This window comes from Sus scrofa, chromosome 1 (genome assembly GCF_054392235.1).
Source record: "Sus scrofa isolate SSC_HxYL_T2T_F1_AM1 chromosome 1, Sscrofa_HxYL_maternal_Yorkshire_Landrace_v2.0, whole genome shotgun sequence".
Taxonomy (NCBI): domain Eukaryota; kingdom Metazoa; phylum Chordata; class Mammalia; order Artiodactyla; family Suidae; genus Sus; species Sus scrofa.
Window position 1 is genome coordinate 187753216 of NC_139383.1, and position 23011 is coordinate 187776226.

General features: G+C 33.5%; 1 protein-coding gene across 9 annotated transcripts in view; it reads right to left on the reverse strand.

Annotated features, from left to right (window-relative positions):
- Positions 1–23011, reverse strand: part of MDGA2 (MAM domain containing glycosylphosphatidylinositol anchor 2) — an 837423-nt gene that overhangs the window by 190377 nt on the left and 624035 nt on the right. For 6 of the 9 annotated variants that reach the window (XR_014841441.1, XR_014841412.1, XM_021074079.2 and 3 more), the window contains one exon: positions 10369–10662. Coding sequence is in view for 6 of the 9 variants with exons in the window: in XM_021074079.2 (XP_020929738.1) it covers positions 10369–10662 (294 nt within the window). In the remaining 3 variants the exon portion in view is untranslated. The remainder of the gene's footprint in view (positions 1–10368; positions 10663–23011) is intronic. The other 3 variants (XR_014841443.1, XM_085018662.1, XM_085018664.1) reach the window with 1 other exon arrangement.

Here is a 23011-nt window from a genome sequence, read left to right on the forward strand (position 1 = left end):
ATGGGGAAGATGAGCATAGCATTGATAGTTTTTAATACAGTGCCAACCAAGAGTGTAGAGTAAGAAAACAATATGACCCAAACTACCATGTACAGCATCATAAAAGAAAAACAAGAATGCATTAACAAGAACGACTGTTTACTCAATAAACATACCCTTTTCATGCAGCCAACACTGAGTTAGATTGTATCATAAGTATTTACATCTCTCTAAATATTTGCATAATATGCATCTACCTCTATTCATATGTATGATTGATTGATTTATACATTTGTACCTTAGGGTTTCGAGTCAGCACAGAGAAAAAGCTTCATATACTCATATTACTTATATTTTTTTACTGAATAATAAAGTGCTATATTTATCATCTTATATTATGCACAAAAGAGTAGTTTATATTTAAGAAGATCACACTAGGATCACAAGGGAAAATACACTGACAAGTAGAAAGAAACTAAGAACAACTGAAGAACTGTCGACTTACTTCTGCTGTTTCATCTATACATTTCCATGCAGATAATTTAAGCACTAATAAGAAACTATCTCATTTTTCTTAAATATATTCCAATTTCCTGCTTAACTTTGAACACTTTCATCCCCCAATTAATTTAGTATATTTAAATTCCTCTTAAATTTAAGAAAGATACTCAGGCTATATAATTCTCTTTCTCAGGAAAAAACACCATATTTAATTCATTGAGAAACAGTATTCAAGAACAAAATCCACATATTCATTAATTTTTAAGAACATTTTTTTAGCTCTTTCTCTTTGGAAATAGTTTGTAATTAAGAACAAAGAGTAATTTCCACATTTAAATAAGTCTAATAAGTATAAAATGAAGGGAGATTTCTTTCAAATTCACAGTATGTAATCGACTTGTCTCAAAGTTTCCTTTTGAAAGACTTTTGCTTTTGCCTACTAGAATCTTTAAGGCTTCAAGGAAATACTCATTTGCTAGAAGAAAGGAATTCATAAGATGATCAAAATGGTCCATGCATGAAATAATGCTACTCCTTCCCAAACCAAGATGCAAAGCCAAAGACCAACAGAGAAAGAACATAAGCACAGCAGTACACAGAAAATGAGTTAAAAAGCAAGTTTAGAAAAGAAAAAGTAAGGTATACTGGAAACATACTTGTGTAGCATACACAAAAATAATTACTACAACCAAAATAATACTAAAAAAATACTAGAGCAAAATAATTACTAAGAAAGTTTAACAAGACAGATGAAGAGAGTAGATGCATTTGAAAAGAATGAGAAAAAAAATTTCCTACTGCCTGAGAATCTTACCTTCTTTTAAAATTTTATCTCTGATCTCTGTGACAAGAGAAGAAAGTCAGCTATGATTTTAGGTAACATTTTTGTATTAAATAGTTTCTGGATTGAAAGGACTGTTAATATCTGGTATCAAAGAAATAAATTTGAGCTTAGAGTATTTAGTGACACTTGTGGCTTCAGGGACTCTGGAAATTATAAATTTGTTGCAAGAGACACTGATTCCTATGGGGCAGAGGATTTTCCCAGAATTGCCATCCCCAAATTACCTAGATCCTGTCTTCTTATATATAAGGCATCATCATCTAAGCAGAGGTTCTCAACCTGTGATAATTTGGCCCATCAGAGGAATTTTGGCGATGTCTGGAGATTTTTTTTTTTTTTTTTTTTTTTTGGCTTTTTGGCTTTTTGGCTTTTTGCTATTTCTTTGGGCCGCTCCCGCAGCAGATGGAGGTTCCCCGGCTAGGGGTTGAATCGGAGCTGTAGCTGCCAGCCTAGGCCAGAGCCACAGCAACGCTGGATCCGAGCCGCGTCTGCAACCTACACCACAGCTCACGGCAACGCCGGATCCTTAACCCACTGAGCAAGGGCAGGGACTGAACCCGCAACCTCATGGTTCCTAGTCGGATTCGTTAACCTCTGCGCCACGACGGGAACTCCTGGAGATATTTTTTATGATCATGACATGACGGAGGGACATGCTGCTAGAATCTCAAGATTAGAGGCCAGGGACACCTCCAAAACCCCTAAAATTAAAAAGATAGCCCCCCACACACTCCCAAAAAAATTATGTGTTGGGCAGAATAATTCCTTGTTTGGAGGTCTATGTGTTTAGAACATTGAGCAGCATCTCTGGCCTCTACACACTAGATGTCAGTGCCACCCCTCCTCCTCCAAATATGACAATCAAAAATGTTTTCAGAATTTTTAGCTGTCCCCGGAAATGAGGATGGGAGTGCATGCTAGCAAGCTCTGGTTCCTGTCTTATATCTGCAAAGTGACTTTGATCCCATATATGTCTATAGTAACACCATGAGTTTGAATGTGGTTGAAGCTAAGATCTTCTGTTTGGTTTTCAGTAGAGTTCACTACTAGGTTAAAAGTTTCTAACACACTATAACCCTGAATAATATGATACATGCAAAAAAAAAAATCTTTGGCTGGTATTAAATATTAAAATATGATATTGGATCAATCAAGTGATAAAGATAAAACTGCTAACAACAACGTGCAAGATAATTTTTTATGAAAAACACTTGTACATGGTTTAAACATTAGTAAATCACCTCTCCTGCTGGAGGGATAGGAAGTCATGTCTTCCTCTCACCATACTGACCTAGACTTCTGACTCCCTGATTGATTTGATTACATTGACAGACATGACTTACATTGTTACCTAGCTTCTAAAGGGCTTGTGCTTTTTTCTCCCTTAACCAGACACCCACGTCTTTTTCATACCTTATATTTTCCTCTGAACTAAGCATTTCATGGTTGATATATTTATAAAATAAACTGATAAAGCATGTTCATGGTATATATTATTATTGTAAACCTCTATTGGGATTTATTGTAATGATTTGTTATTATTATCTGTTTATTTTCACAGGAGAAAAGTACAATATTTAGAAAATGCCTAATATCTATATTTGGGAAGAATGTATTCATTTTGGATGAGAGATAAATCCTTTTTTTTTTTTTTTTTGGCTAAGAAAGATTTAAAAGGCACAGAAATTTTGTAGTTACAAATATATTTATGTTCACCTCTTAGAGAATGTATTTCCACAAAGTGAGGAAGGGAGAAGGAGCGGCAAAGACCCCATATAAAGAGGTAGCATAAACCTTCTTCATTCAAAATGGGGTCCTACCATACAGCACAGGGAACAGTGTATGACTGGGTCACTTTGCTGTACAACAGAAACTGAAGAAACACTGTAAATCAACTATAATAATAAATACATTTAATTTAATCTCATACCTGAAGGCTTTCAAGGGAGAAACTGATCTTTTCAGTATTATGGAAATGCTATAATCATCTACTTGAATGCACAACAGCGGCTCACAGAAGTACTTAGTTGACAACATCAATAAACAAAAACTTGTCTGAGTTAGGTTGTCAATACTTTTAATTATTCTGTCAAATCTCTGCTTCAAATCTCACTTCTTTGCATAGATGCTGAAAATAAAACTTTTAATGAAAGCTTTTTTCTAAATATTAAACTATGGTTGTATCTACATTAAGACAGAAGGAGAGATGGAACCAGGAAGAAAAATAGGCATTTATTTTCTTAACAAAATCTATATCTTGATGGACTAGTCCTCCTTCCGGGTAATTTGTGTTCCATGGCTCAATAAAGACATGTTGTCTGTGTTCTACATTGAGAAGCTCTTTAGAATTGGAGAGTTTCTACTCTCTTTTGACAGTTTCCTTTATCTGTCTTGCTGTCTTCTCTGAAAGAATGAGAAACAGGGAGCAGGGGGATCACCCAGGATGGCAGGAGCAGTTCAGCTAAAGTAAATTCACCCTAAAGATTCTGCAAAATATCATATCCACTTGAAAAATTCAATTTTCAAATATTCAGGAGTAACATAACAATAAAATGTTTAAAAAAGTCTGTTTTCAAGGCAGTTCCATTATAATTCCTCATTAAGTCTGCTGGAAAATGAGGTGAAGTATATTCATATGACATAGTAACTTGAAATAAAAATTTCAGTTTATTTTAAACAATTTAAACTGTACACCATAATATGAGACTATTGTTTCTTCTTTTTAAAGAAAAGTTCTTAACTACCTTGGGAGGGGAAGGTAGGAGAGGAGAAAATAGCACAAATATTGATGTTTTCAAAATATTAACACTGCCTCGAGGTTCAGTTGATTAAACATTAATTCTTTATATTAAAATATACCAGAACTGATGTATTAAAATGTTAGTCATAATTTCCATTTTGTGCTGCATGGTAAGTAATGTTCTAGTTACTCTGCAAAACTACTGCAAATAAATGTTAATTAAAAATGGAAAATATTTTTTCTTGGAAATAGAAAACTAAAGCTCAGAGAAATTGAGACATTTGCAAAGAGCCATATGTATATATAGCATTAAATTAATTTTAAAAGGAGGCCATTAATTATACTGAGGTGCAAGCAAACCAAAATCAAAGCTAGTGAAAGGATCAAGATTACATTGAAATCTAAGGACAACCAATCACAAATAGCCAGCTAGGCTTTAAGCGACAGCCAAGCAATAATTTCCTTACTTTGTTTCTACCTTTTCTCTATAAAGATTCTCCACAAGGTCCTGTTGCTTTTGGTTTGGTGCTGCTGTATTAGAATCAATTTTTGCTCAAATAAGAGTTTAAGGGTTTGCTTAAAATTTTCCAATATGTCTCAGTTTATCTTTTAATAGCAGTACATGATGAAAGCTATGATTCTCTGGGTCAAGGAAAATTCTTCAAATGAATACTGTCTTCAAAATTATTATCCTTTTAGAAGCAGTGACTGTACACTCTTACGCTGTCATTATCTAAAATATGTTGAAAAGAAACTGAAAGTAGCATTTCTGTTTCTGAGGTAGTCTTTTGAATAACCTCAAGGGTTAGTCTTCAACTTTTGAGTGTGAGTTTGTTTTTGGGAAATAAACCAAGTCTATTAGAATCAAGTCATTCTGGCAAAAGAAGTGAATCCAATTAGATAATAAAAGTTTGATGTGGAGGCGACACAATAATTACAAGAACATTTTGTGCTGCTCAAACTAATTCTACAAGCAATATTACAAGAGCGTTTTGAGGAAGACACAGTGAAATAATATCCAGTGATTTTGAAAGAAGTACATCATCTAATGTGTATGTTCAAAATGAAGTTCTGACATTCCAAATTGTGTAGACTAAATGCCAGTGTTCACAGGGCTATCAAGGATGGCCCTTCGTGGGTCACCAAGGGACTCCCTAAAGAGATAGGACTAAGGCAAGACTTAAATGATGAAAAAGAGTTGAGGGATTGGTGGGAAACAGGAGAAGGGAGGGACGGAAGTCCAGCTACAAAAGCAATATCAAATTACCATGTCTATGAGGCTGAGAAGAGATGGGAGGAATTAATACAAAATAGGGAATACATTTGAGAAAGTTGAGCATTTGAGGCCACAGAGCTAGAAGGATTTTATTGTTCTGGTTAAGTCAAAATTCTTGTCTATTCACCTATAAACTCCTTTGGCTAGCCTTTAACATCTTCCTGTGTGAAACTACTCCTGTGTTTCCTATTTAATCAATCATTACCTTGACTTTTACATCAACTTTAGATTAATCTCTTGTCACAGTATTTTCAGAGCATTTTTGCCTTTTAAAAAAACATCCTAAAAGTAGTTGTAGTTGCTCAATAAAGTCATTCTATATATCTCACACTACAGGAAATAACTCAGTAATTTATGTAGCAGTAGTTAGCAGATCAGTTACATTACATTCCCATCTGTGTTTAATTTTCTTTTTCTTTATAAGGGCCATGATATTTTGTTTTGATTGATCATTCATTTTGATTGAAACTAATTAACATATACTCTTCACTAAATTTCTTGAGAAAAGGAGTAAACAATAAAGTTTGAATGATGGCTCCTTCCACTTCATCCAATTTGGTCCTATTTTAGAAATAGGTGAGGAATATAGATCTTTCAATAGCTTTGTTTTGTTTTCCTTCATAATATTACTTTATTTGGAAAATAAAAATTGTAAGTAAAGGGTGCATGAAATTTCATTTGAAAACAGCTGAAAAATGGTTACTTAATATATTTTAACACTATTTTTGGTTTTTATTGTATATTGTATATCATAACAAAAATACCTTATCTTTAAGATAATATAATATGCATGTAGATAATAAAGTTTTAGTAATAAAAGTGACATCCAATGCAGTATATATCTTCTTCATATGATTTTCAAGGAAATCTATTCATTTCACTTAAAATGTTATAGGGAGTTCCTGTCGTGGCTCAGTGGTAACGAATCCAACTAGTGTCCACAAGGATGCAGGTTCGATTTCTGGCCTTGCTCAGTGGGTTAAGGATCCAGCATTGCCCTGAGCTGTAGTGCAGTTTGAAAACGCAACTCAGATCCCATGTTGCTATGGCTGTGGCGTAGGCTGGAAGCTGTAGCTCTGATTCAACCACTAGCCTGAGAACTTCCATATGCTGCAAGTGCAGCCCTAAAAAAGCCAAAAATAAATAAATAAAATATAAATAAATAAATAAATAAACAAATAAAATGTTATATTTTATGAAATTAAAACCACAGTATGTTATATGTACATTTCTATAACATAAATATACAGAAAGGTAATAATTTCTTTTAGTAGGGGGATGAGCATATTTTAGTTTCATCATTTCATATACCTACTTGAATATGTCCTTCCAACAGTATTTCCATTTAATTAACATTGAAATGTTCAGCAGTCTACTGGATAAATTAAAATCACTTTTATTAATGCTGTTTTGTTTGATAAGCTCTAATACAGACTATAATTTTTAATTATATTAATCAATTAACATATATAACATTTTAATTTTCAGTGACTCTATTCTAATACTACTTCCAATAAATGTAAGCATGAAAATTAAAAGAATTATTATACAGTTTCAAAAACATGTGAATGAAATTAAATAGTAGGTGAATATTTAAAGGTATGCTATTAAAAACTTTCAAAATACTTTGTAATTTCATCTAGCAAATTTTTAAATTTAGATAAATTTTAAACCACTATTTTTTGAAATCTCATATTTGCAACTTTCTATCCTGATCTATATCATCTGTAGTAACTGGCAATTGTAGAAATTAAAACTATTATAAAACAAACCTTCAGCTTTCAAGGAATGAGCAATGTGTACAAAAATGTAATAATTTAAATCATTTCATTACAGTGATTAAGCTACTCTTAATAGGCTGTATAATAGTATAAAATACCTCTAGGCTTCTGTCACTTACTAAATCACTATCTACATATTTTGAGAAGAAGCAAATTAATTGGAACTAGTAAATAATTTAAAAGCTTTAATAAAACAACTTGCTCTATAATTTTAACATGTTGCCTAGGAATAAATCTCATTTGGAGATTTCAAACATTAAACTAAGTGGACTGTTCCATTTTTTATGTCATATGAAAACATTTATACTATTTATATTTAGGCCTCTATGAACTATGTTCATCAAAAGTTGAACAAAGAGCATTACCTCTTTGCTCCTTTAATTCTTTTGATTGGTTATTGTTTAACTGGACACAACTAAAACTAAATGAGGAAAAAATATGCCTTAGAGACACATTTTTGTTTGTTTCTTATTAGTTATGACTATCTCTTTTTCATTCTTTTATGTTTCAAAACAAATAAAATTATATATAAATGTATATATATATACATACATAGTTTGGGAGTGCGTAAAATATACTGTCCTAGAATTTCGTAATGTAATAAATATTTTAAGAAAAAAGATCTTAATAAATTAAGGTGAGAGTTCAAGTCCTGAAAAATGTATTTTTAAGACAATAACTGACATCTCCTCCCCTCATACACGTGGACATTTTCAGATTATCAAGCTGTTATGGAAGTCCTCAGATACTCTTGAAACCTAAATAGTAAGAACTAGTTATGCAGAAGCAAGATGTATGGAGTATATACATATATCTTCTTATTCCATTTGTTATCATAACATGTTTACTCAACACATTTACTGAATAGCTATAATGTAAAATATGTTGTGCTGGGAACACAAAACATATAAAGCATAGCTTATTAGCTGCAATGATGTAACTAATTGCTGAGGATGATAAAAACTCATACACATATATATGAATCCATGTGTGTGCATGTGTGTATGAAATAATATCTTATATTTTATATGAATTCTTCTCACATATACCATGGCTATCCAAGTTAAGCACAAATACCATATTATTTTCATACTTTTAGGAAGTCTCTATAAAAGTCAAAATGTTTACATTTAAAAAATATCAGGATTTCTGCACTAGTATTACAGGAATAAGCTTTAGGTAGGCTTGTAGGCTGGACTTGCAAGCAGGGATTAAGTGTCTGGAAAATGAATGTTTGACTCAGAAATATTCTGGAGTTGTTACCAGTTATTTGTACCTGGCAAGCATTCAGATACATAACCAGATTCTTCAGAAGAGTTGGGAATACATGAAAGGGAGCTTTTTGAAAAACCTGATAGCATCCTCACCTGAATCTGGCAAAACTGCTGGCATCCAGCCGACTTCCTACACAGCCTAGGGAAGCTTGCCTCTGAGAGGAAGTGCTGATAGATTTTATCTCCTGCTCTGCAAAGCCATCTGGGGGTACTGATCTTCCTACATTAAGTGAACTAGGCTCTGCCTATGCCTATTGGTATCTGTCAGTCAATTACAACCCTGTGACACTAGGGACAATTGTGCCAGGATTTATCTTCATCCACTATTATAGGATTGAATTTTAAAACCTTGTGCTTAATGGTGAATATTATTTATGAAACTTATTAGGAAGTCAAAAAAATAAATAAAAAAGGAAGGAAATTTAAGTCACCAACAGAATTCTAGAAGTTAGTATATTCTATGTATATTGGAGATCCTAGTTCTTGAACTTTTAATTCAAAATTCCCTAGAGCCAGTGGGTTCCATGGCTTTTGTTTGTATCACAGCTACTCCAGGAAGGTGCGAGCAGAGTGAAAACAAATTGCCCTAATAGCTTTGGGAACACTGAAGCTTCAGGCATAACTTCAGAGGAAGCCTAAAATCCTGCAGTTACCAACAAGAATGAAGTGCTTCAAATTGTATCAACTTCTTCTGTGGTTACTTGAGGGTGTCTTTTATTTTTTGGAGAATTGAGGAGACATTTATTTTTTTAAATGCTTTTTGTTGAAACCTGTTTGCATGTGAACCTCCTACCCATTATCATGAGTACAAAGGCCAGTTAAGAAAAATACAATATTGATCTGTGGGATGGAACTTGCCATGTAAAAGCTGCAGTCTTTGGAGAAAAAAACTAGTAGTCAATTGGAAATGAGCTAAGATACTTGACCAATATAACTCTGCATATTTATAGGACCAACAGCATATTGAAACCTGAGTTGCTAAAGGATAGGGATGGGGACAGGGAAGCAGCTCCCAGAATCTGTCTCCTCACACCACCAACTCACCTCATATATAAATGCATTATTGTTACCTGCTACAAACATATTCAACTCTCACAATTAAACAATTATCTGTTAGGAAAGTTAAGCAAAAATTTAGCACGTGGGAGTTCCCGTCATGGAGCAGTGGTTAAGGAATCCAACTAGGAACCTTGAGGTTGCGGGTTCGATCCCTGCCCTTGCTGAGTGGGTTAACGATCCGGCGTTGCCCTGAGCTGTGGTGTAGGTTGCAGACGTGGCTCGGATCCCACGTTGCTGTGGCTCTGGCGTAGGCTGGCAGCTATGGCTCCTATTCGACCCCTAGCCTGGAAACGTCCATATGCCGCGGGAGCGGCCCAAGAAATGGCAACAAAGACCAAAAAAAAAAAAAAAAAAAAAAGTTAAAAGCTTGCTGGGAGATTAAGTGATATAAAAAAAAAATTTAGCACATAATATCTGTGTGAATTGTCTCAATATTACTAGGTAATTATGTAATCTACTCTTAACAACTTCAGATATGAAAACAGCATCTCTATGATTAGGTCTCCACAGTTTTAGCAAAGGGATGCCTTGAAATAGGTGGATAATTTGGGCAAAGGGCAAGTAATCGTTGAAGCAGAAACATAAAACTATGAAAGACAAAAGGGTATTACAATAAGCATAATAAATACTCCAGTGTCCATTTTGCTTCATTGCACAAGGCCATTTTTTAACCATTGGGCTTTTTGATTCTTTGGCTTTAACCAACAACATAACACCATCATAATCATCACACACACAAATACAATTCTTTTCCATTAGTGTGTTATTAGCTCAAGTAACAGGCAAATCAAATTATAGTTTAAATTGGTTAGCAATAATGTAGAAATACTGCATCCTAATCCAATTCTAAAAATCACATTTTCTACCCTTGTCCTTGCCAATAGAAGTAAGTAGAAAAAAAAAAATTTACTTACACTGCACAATGAGCTGCACCAAGGCTTCTCTTGGTTTCACATTAAATCCATTGTACTGGCTGGTCTGACATTTGTACATTCCTGACATTTCCCTAGATACATTCACAATCCTCAGTGTTCCATCATAACTCTCCATTTGCATTGACCCATCAGGCATTGCAACTTCTTTATCCGCTCTTGACCAAAGGATGATGGGTTTAGGTTTTCCAGTTACTTGACACTGCAATTCTATTGTGTCTCCTTCTCTGGTGACCAAAGGTGATTTTTCCTGTGGAACAGTCAGATTGGGTGGAACTTGAAATGGGAAAAAGAAAATTTTTCAAGGTTAGTATATACTGGTAAAGTATATTCAAACACAGAAAATCATAAGGAAACAATTTCTGCTGCTTGAAGAAGTGTTGACAATTCAGATGACAAAAATTATAGAGACCTTGGGAATAAGTGGCACATACCCTCACTTAAAGTAATTCTAAATTGTTTTCATAGAACTTTTTCAAATGAGGTATTCATACATTAGCAAAATCAATAAAGCATTAAATTGGACCGAGAATGATCAACATAAGAACAATCTACTCAATGACTTGTCATTATAGGCCATTAAACTGGGTCTTTAACATCTGCATTTCACAGAAGAGTAATTCTGCTTGCTGAGGTAGGATTTAGCTTTTCAGTCTTCTGCTTCCTATGCTGTTATCCCTTACCCAAGGATGCTATAAGAAAAGGATAAGAGATATTATAGACTTAGCATGTACAGTAAATGTGATGTGGGTAGTAAGAGAGGGAGAAAGAACCACTTCTTACATAAAATCAGAAGTTCTCACTTTGATTTAGAAACTGTTGCCAAACTGCTAAGGTTTAGGATTTGTTTTCTCCTTTAAGGAGATGAAATAGAACTAACTACAATGCCACGCTCTGGCAATCCACTGTACTCCTCTTGTTTGGACTTTGAATATTTTTGACATTTGAATTTCATATGATTTCACTGTAAGACACTTTGAGATCTCTGTAAATATCTAGTCTTGATGTTGCCACTATTCCTATAAAATTAATTTTGAGTTTTCAAAAGTATATTTCAATAATACAAGAATTCAATTTTCTCAAGTAAAACTAATTTCTAATTTTACCGAAGGTATTTATGAGAAAATTAGGTTGATTTTAAGGAATTTCCTTTACTATGCTGGGATTATATTTATGTTGGGGTTTGGCAAAAAACATGAATTAATAAGAGACTAGTACTATTCAATGAGTTTTCTTACAAATAATAGCACCTATTCCACTGGAAGACTTATTTCTCATACAAACATATGAATTCGAATGTATTTATGCAATAGGTCACCTATCAAAAAAGCATGGGCTAAATTACAATGGCAGAATAAGAATGTCTGGAAATATATGAAAAATCCTGTATTTGTGATAAGTGTCATACTCTCCCCCTATTGGAAATAATACTTACTATGGACAAAAAGGCAAAGGTTTTACTTTCCTATCTAGCATTATTGTGCTCCAGTGCCCAGGAACAAAAACAAGCATAATTAATTTTAAAATCATTTTTTAACTAAGGTTGAAATACTGTTTTGTTATTATACACAGAGAAAAATAAGTTCAAGTACAAAGTGATATGAGAATCATCTTGCTATTTAAATGTCTTTTTCATTGAATTCCTTTGTTTATTTCTAATTGAACACAAAACTAGTTAAATAATGCATACCGTCTTAGAAATTAGAAAATATGAAACATTAATGACTACATTCCTGAAGTAGATTTATGTTTTCTAGGAATTGGCAATTAACAAAATATGTTTTTAAAATGGCTGCATCTTAAAAACATACTTGATTAAATAATTTATTCCTGTAAATACAAACAACTCAATGTTAAATAATTTGTTCTCTTTGAAGTGAACCACCAGGGAATGATGCAATTCTAAGCATCATCTTATAATAACAGGACTGGAAAAAAGCTGCAGTATTTATTTGACCCTCCACGAGAAAGGACAGAGAACAGCAATGACCTCAGCATTTAACATTAATTATGTCCCTATTGTGTGCTAGGCATACATAGTTAGGGATTTTATATTTTCATTAATTCCCATGACAATCCTAGGATAAAATATTTAATATCAAAGTTTAACAAATGAGAATACTAAGAATAAAAGAGTTGATTTGAACAGAATTTGAATTGAAGCCGATTTATAGCAGGTGGCCCATGTAGAGATGTGACCCCATCAGTAAATGATGGTAAGTGGAATGAATAACTAGAGTTAGCACTGGACTCCTCTCCTCCCACTCATGGTTATTTTACACCTATGCACAAATAGCACCAGTTTTACCTGCCCATCTCTTGGTTACTGTCTCAGGGACAATAAAAAAGAGTCAAGGCAGAAATGTGAGAGGGTAAATAACACTTATGCTGCAATTATCTTATCTATATTACATCATATCTTAAATATATATATCTACCTATATTAGAATAATTCCCATATATATCAAAACTGCTTATAAGATATATCACTCCAAAGATATAAACTATGATAAGTTTATGTGAAATAAAAGAAATGACACATTAAAAGATTATTTAATAGAGTGTTTTATTTGAAATTTTCCGTCCTCATCTTTTCCAAGAACAAATCACCTAACTTTGGCCAGGCTTATACACCCTGCATATCAATTCCTTCATTTTTGAAACTAAGAATTTATACTTTACCAGCTCCAAGGTTATTAATGTTCTGACTATAAGAACAAACAGGAAAAAGTTAAAGATAGATGTGGAGCTAATAAAAGTATCCATTTTCTGACTTAAAAAGATGAATATCCATTACATTAGGCCAGTGCAACAAAAATAGATCCTTGACTAGATTTATTTTTTAAGTTTATCACACTAGATGGTTCAAAAACTGCCTTGGACATGTATGTTATTCATTTGTTAGATAAACTTTTCTCCCTACGTAATCAAAATTATAGAAATGTAAACTTCAGTTTTAATCTAGGAAAGTTACAAATTGATTTTTTAATAAGTTTGCCTATTTTAAAAATAAATACCAAAGCCTAATTAAAATATAATTTATTTTCTTTCCATCTTTTCTGTGGCACTTCTTAAAACTTGATTTCAGAGTTAACCCTTTCTTTGCAACTTTCTTGGGTAAGAAGTCCTTAAAACTTGTCAAAGTTTTTAGATTTCTCTCTGTTCACATTAAATTTTCCATTCTCTAGAATGCTCTGAATTATTACTGTAATTTTTTCTGTCAGGAGATCTTATTTGTTCTTACATATATCTTTGTTTTGCATGTTAATAATACAAATTCTAACTTTACCCCAAGGCTCTTCCAGTCAATGATGGCAGTCTGCTTCTATTTTCCAAAAGTCTTGCAAATCCCCAGACTTAAGCACTATTTATTTCTTGACTTAGTTGATAGTTATCAGCACACTTAATCTGCTAATAAAAAAACATAGGCTTTTCTTTGTTTTACCATTTCCTCTAACTCATCACTTCCAATCAACTACTTTGGTTTCTCTATCAAAAATATCTCTCATATCTGCTCCTTATTTTTTTTTTCATGACTACAGGTAGATTTCTTAGTACAAGTTATCATTTTTTCTTCTTGTGACAGTGTCCTAAAGGTCTTTCTGTCACTAGTCCTATTCTCACAGGCCTCCTGCTTCCCCGTCATAAGATTTTATCATCATGAATACAAGTATGTTCACATCACTATGAAAACTACAATCCTCAATGAAAATGCTCATCATAATACTGCTTTAATAATAAAAAACAAACTGAAAACAGATTTATTAAATAAATCATGGTACAGTCACATATAAGATTATTATGCAGCCCTCTGAAATGATGATGTAATAGACCCACATTTATTCATAAAGGAATTTATATTTCTAAATTAGAAAAGCATGCTGGTGAATAGTATGAATAGCTACAACCACTGTTAATAAATGAGTAAACCATGGTGTTGAGCAGTGTGTATTGTGTCACATTTTCATATAAAAAAGACACATGCCAATAAATGTTAACAGAGAGCTTCTTAAAGGGGAGAATATACATGATTCATTTTTACAGTCACAGCTTCCCACCCTCTATGTTGCACATAATAGAAACTTGGTAAAAATGTTTATACCAAATGTATGAATTAAGATAGTGAGGCAGCTGGGCGCTGATTTAGGGAAGAGAACAAGAATTACATGGGGGAAAATGTAGAGGAAAAGAAAGTCCAGAGGAATTATACCAAAACACTAACAGTGGTTCTCTCTGAGTGTGGGATTACTGGTAAATTTCATTTTCTTTATATTTTTCACTCTTCTATGGTATGTGCCATGCATATTACTCTAAGAGGCCCAGAGAAACTTGAAATGTTAATGCAACCTATTTTCCAAAGCTCATTTGATGAAAACTCCACTTTTAACAACAAGTGTATCACTCCAGACACGTTGGTCCAAACAATAGTCTGAGAAATGCCCCTTTAGAATCACTCACTCCAACAATACTCATTCACTTACAGTTTTACTGACTAGTGAACCTCAGTGGCCTGGCAGTTCTTTCCTATGCTCTGCAAGTCTGGCCCTTATCTTCTAGTACCCCCTGCCTGCCAGAGTCTTAAGATTCAGTTAAGTCACCACTTACAACTTTCCTACCCTTATCCTGAGGTGGTTGCTCACTCTTCTTGACCACATATTACACTGTATGCCCATTTAACCTGTACCTGTGGCTTTGCCCTGTATTTTCTCCCATGTCTATATTCCTACCCAGACAGCTCCTTAAAGGCACAGAATGTCTTACTCTCTCTAAAGCCTGGTGTCTTGCTTTCCTTGTTGGCAGGGAATAGGACGTCATGAAATGATTGATTGAGTAGGAAAGATAGGAGGAGAGCACAAGAAAGGTAAGAAGCTAAAAGGGTAAAAAGCTATGAATAGAAATAAATATAATAGATAAAAGTCATGAACATCCTTAAAAATAATAAATAACAATATGTACTAATTCTACAATTTGTAACACATACTACTAGAAGAATCTCCCTAAAATATATTTTTAATATAGATTTCAGATGCAGCAGATCTGGAGATGTGTGTAAGTATATGAGAGTTAAGAGAGTCAGAAAGGACTCATAAGTTTTCCCTTTTTTTTTTTTCCTTTCAAATTAGGATTTGGGATAGATGAGTTGTAAATTAAACAAACAAAAGAGCCAATTTGAGGACACACCACTTAATTATGTCATGATGTTTTCTATGACCTTTCACTAATCAACTACATTACCTTTTCTTAAAATATTGTCTCACAACAAAATCGTCAAATTAAACATTTTGAACAGTCTGTACCTTGTGAGATGTATTCATAATACATTTGCTAGAAAAAAGTTGTTCCTAATAAAAACACAAAGATATGTTTTCTGACATAAAGTCTATACCCCGCTCTTACTTGAATTTGTGTTATCTGAAATGCTAATGTAGCAGATGTTATAATAACAGAAACTTAAAAAAAATATGATATGGCACCAAGATTTCTCATTCCAAACGTAAATAAATAAATAAGCAATTTGTACAAACTGGTTTTCTATCAACTTTTCCACTGTACCACAAGACTGTAAAAGAAAGCAAGTATAGAAAATAAAAACATTTTCATTCCTTCATTGGGAAGGAAGGTTTGGAAATTTAATCTTTAGTTTTTACTTAGAAAATGGCCGGCATATTTTCTTTACCCAAAAGAATATATGGGAAAGTTACTTCATCTCAAATATATGAGAAAATACCACGCTGTGTGAAACAAAAACATCAGAATATGCTTTTAGTTTAAAATACACACATATGTATAGGATACTTTAATAGCAGATATTTAAGTAAGAGACATATTTCTTTTAAAACAAAAATTATAATAGAGTAAGTAATAAGTAGAATTGTTTCCAGAAAGACAACCAGACATATTTTCAAGAATCCTAAAATAACTACAGCACTAGTTTAATTGCATTGACTTTTGGGGAAAAGTAGTTTATAGCATATATGTATGTTCTAAAGTAGAAAGTCTAGGAGTGGCTCAGGGGTAATGAACCCGACTAGTATCCATGAGGATGTGGGTTTGATCCCTGGCCTTGCTCAGTGGATTAAAGATCCAGCTTTGCCTTGAGGTATGGTATTGGTTGCAGATGCATCTCAGATCTGGCATTGCTGTTGCTGTGGCATAGGCCAGCAGCTGCAGCTCCAATTTAACCCCTAACCTAGGAACTTCCATATGTCTCAGGTACGGCCCTAAAAAGACAAAAAGTAAATAAATAAATTAATTAAATTAAATAAAGTAGAAAGTATAATGTATATTTAAAACATAAGTAAGACCAAAAATATTTTGTGCTTATTAAAGTGAACCGCAGAAATCGGAATACAAGAATTCTCATGCTGACTAGGTCTATATAAACACATGCAAAATGTTAAGACTCTAGTGAATTTATAGATTTAACTAATCCAAATCAACCTAATTTATTGTATTTTTTAACCTTCAAAAACAACGGGTAAGTAAAAAAATTTACTATAGACTTGATGTGCATGTCAACCTTGATGATCTACTGACTGAAACACCAACGTTAGCAACATCCTTATGTCAAACTAGTTTTAAAGGAGAGAGGTTCTATCACACTTGAGTGTTCCTTCAGTGTCTGAGCAGCAATTTTCAACTTTTTTTTGCAAACATATTGCATATTAATCTTGTAAGCGTGAGACACTATTATTGTCAGATTTTGAGGTTTTGAAATATCACAAGTAATTTTATATGGAAGAACTGAATAGTTTGCAGTCATAACAATTATCAACAGCATATCAGTGATAACTTTCCAAAACAGACTATGGAATAAGTAAGATAAGCCATTCAGTGAAATTGTCAGCATCTTTTTGTCACTCCACTCAATTCTCTTCCATTCAAGAAAGAATCTTCAATGTAAATGAAAATAATATTCTTAATACATCATTTAAAACTATCGTTTACTAATAGTGGAAATGTTCTAATTATCATGCAGCCCATAGCTGATCTGATGAGCACAACATTAATATGTTGAATAATTGCTTTAATACCTGGATCTTGTAAGAATAAGTAGTCACTGGGAAATATTCATATAATGTAAGGCAAATTTGAGAATTCCCTTCAACTTAAAAGTAATTCTAAACCAAATCTCCAATTTTTGTTTGTTTGTTTGTTTGCTTTTTAGGGCCACAGGTGCAGTATATAGAAGTTCCCAGGCTAGGGGTTGATTTGAAGCTGCAGCTGCCAGCCACAGCCGCAGCCACAGCAATGCATGATCCAAGCCACTTCTGTGGCCTATGCTGCAGCTCAGGCCAATGTCGGATCTTCAACTAAAGACCGAGGCCAGGGATCAAATCCACATCATCATGGATGCTAGTTGGGTTCTTTACCCTTGAGCCGCAACAGGAATTCCCACAATACTTTTTAAGCTAATAAACTTGACCAATTTTCTTAATAATATTATGTCAATTAAAACATATAATAAGATGTGCTACGAAGATATTCAAGAGGACAAAAGAAATCCATCATGGTAAAGACTCCTCACATACTAACAGACTTGCTTATATTTGCTTTCTTTTAGAGACCCATGACTAGTACACCATGTTATGAAAGATAGTGATATTGTACAGCTCATTTCTCATGAAAGGAATAAAGGTTGCCAATGGATACTTCCTGTTTTGTAAAAACACAGAGGTAACATAGTGAGTTGTGTGAAATGCAGCACATAGATTATTTTTGCAGTTGTTGTTGCTTTAAAATATGCAGAACTTCCCTGAGCCATTGGTTAACATAATAATATATTGCACTTCTGCACTTCCTTCTGAATTCTCCTCCCCTTTATAAACAAGTTACTAATTGACAAATATTTCTTTCTCCTCCTAAAAAAACCTTACTATTTTGGAATTAATATTTCTAAAAAATCTTATCATTCTACCATTCAAATAGTAGCTCCCTCTTTCTAGAAGAAGTCTCAATCCCATTGCTTGTTTTCCATTTTACCTGTTATTAAGCCATGGTGCTTCTGTGAAAAGCTCTCTATTCAAATTTGACAGGCCTTTTGGTCTGCTTAACACTGGGCTTATTCTTACTCCTTGCCTTCCTTCCTTTTCTACAGGAAGGGCTTTCCTGTCATAACACCCATCCAATGATTATTCATTCTTCAGAGGCCTAATTTAAGTTTTCTGTTCTCTTAAGTCTTTCTTGATTTCTGTATCCTTTATTTATTCTCTATGTCTCTGAATAACCATGTGTCTGATTTATTCTATGTCCTGACAGAATGTCCATTCCCTTAATGTAGCTAAAACATTCTGATGTCAGTATTAGGTTTTACATATTTCCTCAGAAATAGGTCCCACATCAACTGATGTTTTAAAGTATTTCAGTGGTGCTTAATACATTCTTGATTGATGGATGGAACACCAATCAAGGTTACTAAGCAACCAAAGTAAGAAAACTATTGATGAATAAATCACCTCTTAATTATCCAAGGCTTAATTATAAAGTATATGAATTTCAAGATCATTTTTCACACATGAACTCTTTCTATTTTTAATTTGAAAAACACACAAAAAAACAATAGGTTTTCACAATGTTCCCTCTTATACTAGATTTCAATTTGGTCACAGTAATGACACATGGAGTAAAATATTGGAAGCATTTGGAAGTATTGAGTAGTTTGTCCATGCTATGGCTTTCCTCTATTATCAGTAAAAAAAAAGACTAGTTGGTTCTACAACAGAACCTCCATATGGACCCATATTCTAAGATCTGTTTTTTGTTTTGTTGTGTTGTGTTTTGCTTTTTAGGGCCGCACCTGTGGCATATGGAGGTTCCAGGGCTAGGGGGTCAAATCGGAGCTATAGCCACCAGTGGCTTATGCCACAGCCACAGCAATCCTGGATCCAAGCCGCATCTGTGACCTACACCACAGCTCACAGCAATGCCAGATGCTTAACCCACTGAGTGAGGCCAGGAATCGAACCTGCAACCTCATGGTTCCTAGTCAGATTCGTTTCTGCTGTACCATGACTGGAACTCCGAGACTTGTATTACTTATAGTCTTATTGGTAAATCATATATAAAACAGGCACTTATTTTTAAATGTCATCATACCATGTGGTAAGTCTACTGTTTTTGTCCATGATATGAATAAACATAAATACATCTTTTATCATACTCTGTAAATCAAAACTGCCTTTTTTGCACTGATACACACATTTTTTTTTTTACTGACATCTATAATTAACCAGGAGATGCTAATACAACAGGATTGACAGTGTTTTACAAATCTAGCAGCAGAGCAGAAAGCAAGCATGCATTAAAAACAAACATGAGGTTAAAATACCATGGCACTTGCATTTGGAAATTCTAAGGGGAAATGTGCATATTCGCACGTGCATGCACACACATGCATAAGGCTTATTTTTAAAGACATCGAAAATCTGATTACAATGGTATTGTTAGTTATCTGAAGCATATGGAGAGAAACAGGATCCTGAAGGGTAGCAACTCTGGAGAGTTCAGAATTAGAAGATGGAGGACATGCAGTGCCATTCAATCAGGAAAACAGGTTTGGCAGCAAACAGTTGTGGCTGTTCCAACTTCCCTCTCCCAGCAGGTGTTGCTATGGCACAAGAATAGTCTCTGAGGGATTCAGTGGAACACAAAGTGTAAGATGAAAGAGCAAAACAGAAAATCATTCTCTGAGTGGCATTCATATTTTCCCTGCTACAAAAACTACAAGGCCAGTTGCAAATGAACACAGATTCTATTCTTGCTGCCTCATAAACAGATAAGTGAATGGGACCTTAAGCTAGCATTGCTTATGTAGCATTTGCTTAAGTTTAGTTTTCAAGTACCTCAAACTGTTATGAGTACCACATATTTTGGTTTTCTAACTTGAGCTTATAATAAAATATTTTATAGAATCATTAATATAAATTTGTATCAGTAAGACAATTTTCTGCTGACATTTTGGGGAAAAAATAGGAAAGCATACTTTCTTTTCTGTGTTAAACCTCCCTTTCCCGACTTACTGTGTTTATTATGTGCTGAAATATAGAAATGAATGATGTTCACAGGCTAAATACATAAAGTCTCACACGTGAAAAACTTGCTTTTATGGAGACAATTAAGCAAAAAATTAGGACCAAGACAATTCTGCTTGCTAGTAACTCAAATGTTGTTAACATTTTAGCAGGCTAGGAATGTGGATTAGACTGAGAATGCTGGAAGGGACATGGACTGCAAAATAAGATTTGCTTTTTTCTGTAATAATAGATATTATAATATTTATAATATTACATTAACACAATATAATTATTAATATCATATATTATATTACATAAATATAACATTAAGTATATCAGTATACTAATTATTATAGTAAATAAATGATATAATATCTATACTAAGATATGATAGATATTATAATAGTCAAAATCAAATAAAGTGCTAAGATATTTAATTACCAAGATATGATTAAGTTATCTGATGAAAAGATATGAATCTATGATCATATCTGGGAAATAGGGGGCTGATTCCTCAACCTAACTCTCTGTGGTTAATCAAGTTCCATTTCATGTTTGGTTTGTGGGTGATTTTTGTTTCTTTTTTTTTTTTTTAATAATGCAGAGTAAAGCTGGAAAACTATAGAGTTATTTTGTGTATAAGCAACTGATTGGGGATTTCAACTTTAAAACTTGAATACTAAATTCTAAACATGGATTACACAAACTAAAAGTAAAAAGTAGGGAAAAAAAAATCCTGTAGCCTAAAAGCTAGCTCAGAGATTTCCAAATTACTGAAATTCTATGTTCCACAAAACACTTGTGTTCTTGCCTACTCACTCTTAAAGATGGTGCCATGATTTATCCAGATATATTTAAATGTGTGTATAAATGCAATATCCCTTAAATTAACATTTTAAGAGTAACAAAAGCAGAACTACATATAGGAAAATTTGTGCCCGTGGTTGAAGCTATTACCAATTCATTTTAATATACATTTTGGAACCCCTTAAATAGGTAAATATGCTTAAGACTGGGACAAGAGAGATAATTTAGGCCATTCACTACTTTCAAAAATTACACTATGCACCATGAAAACAGATAAATATGGAGTATTCTTAGTAACTGATAACTGTTCATAATCATTTTTAAATCAGGAGGTCTTTTTAAATTGACAATGTGTTTGTAAGGGTTTTAAGTGTACAAAATGACTAGAAATCTGACTTGGACTCAAAGCCTAACCACTTGCTAGTTGTGCAATCTTGAGTTGTCCTAACCTGTTTTCTCCTCAGCAAATAAGGCTGATGAGAAGGGAAATTTAATGAGAATTTAAAGATAAAATGGCATAATGCACATTAGAGTGTCATCTGATATTCTTCAAGTACTTCAAGTTGTGCAATATACTTGTAAAGAGCAAGGCTCAGCCCTGGCAGCCTAAATTCAGACTTTAGCTCTACTACTTACTAGCTGTATAACCTTGGCAAAGTTTTCTAACTGGTATCCCTCAGTTTACTCTAAGTGAGCATAAGAGTACCTACTTCACATTTTTTAAAAATAATTAAACATTATAATGCACATAAAATTTTGAGCACAAGGTCTAGCATAACAGTAAACTCTCAATATATGTTATTGTTTTCTCCTAGTGTCTTTTACTAGGGTTATATCTGTGACTCTATTTTATTGTTCTGCATATATTCTACAATGAGAGCAAAGATTTTTTATTCATATCTGTGTTGTCGCAAGTACTGAAAATGGTATACATAGGGTCAATAAAATATTTTATCATTAATATATGTATCTACGCATCTATATATCTCATTGTAATTGTCAGCTGTCTTGGAGATATGTGTATATTTCATATGAGGACAGTATTTGAAGAAGAGAACATTTTGGAAAGGACAAGAATAAACCTTTTCAGTCTGAGTAGTCAGAGGCATCTTGCAAAGCCATCCAAAGAAAGAAGGCTGCAGAGTTCTGCCATCAGACACAATAATTTGATCTGTGTGTTTGGATAGTATCATAAAATGGCACATAATACAGATCTCCTAGTTCTTATTCTATTTCTATGAAGTAATGAGGTTTGGACATTCCTAAATACATCTATTCCTCCCTTATGAGGATGACAAAATGTCAGAGCTGTCCATTTTCACAAAGGTCAGGGTGTTGCCATGAAAACCATGGACCAGTACATAAAAAGGAACAGTCTGATTGGGTTAATTATGTGATCACTTTCCTGTGGATGAAGGAATTCTAAATTAAAAGGAGGACAAGCTATAAATTATATATCAAATGTGCTTATTGAAAGCACAACTTTAAAGAAATCCACAATGTATTTTACTTTCTAGAGCAACTGTTGCTCACAGTGGTAAACCCCTCAATGCTGAATGGCTAGGAGAATCAATTTACTTCTATAATAAAAGGCCATTTGTCTCCTTGTAGAATCCATGTGACATTGTTTGGCCTCTTATAAATGATCACTCTGAACAATGCCTGTGGTTTACAAATTCTCTAATTACACTACTGATTGTGTACCACTGAATCCTGTGGAAATAGATACTACCACCATTTTAATAAACATTATGACATAAAATGAAGCTGGCTCTTTCAGGCTTTGTTAAGAGCAAAATGAAAAA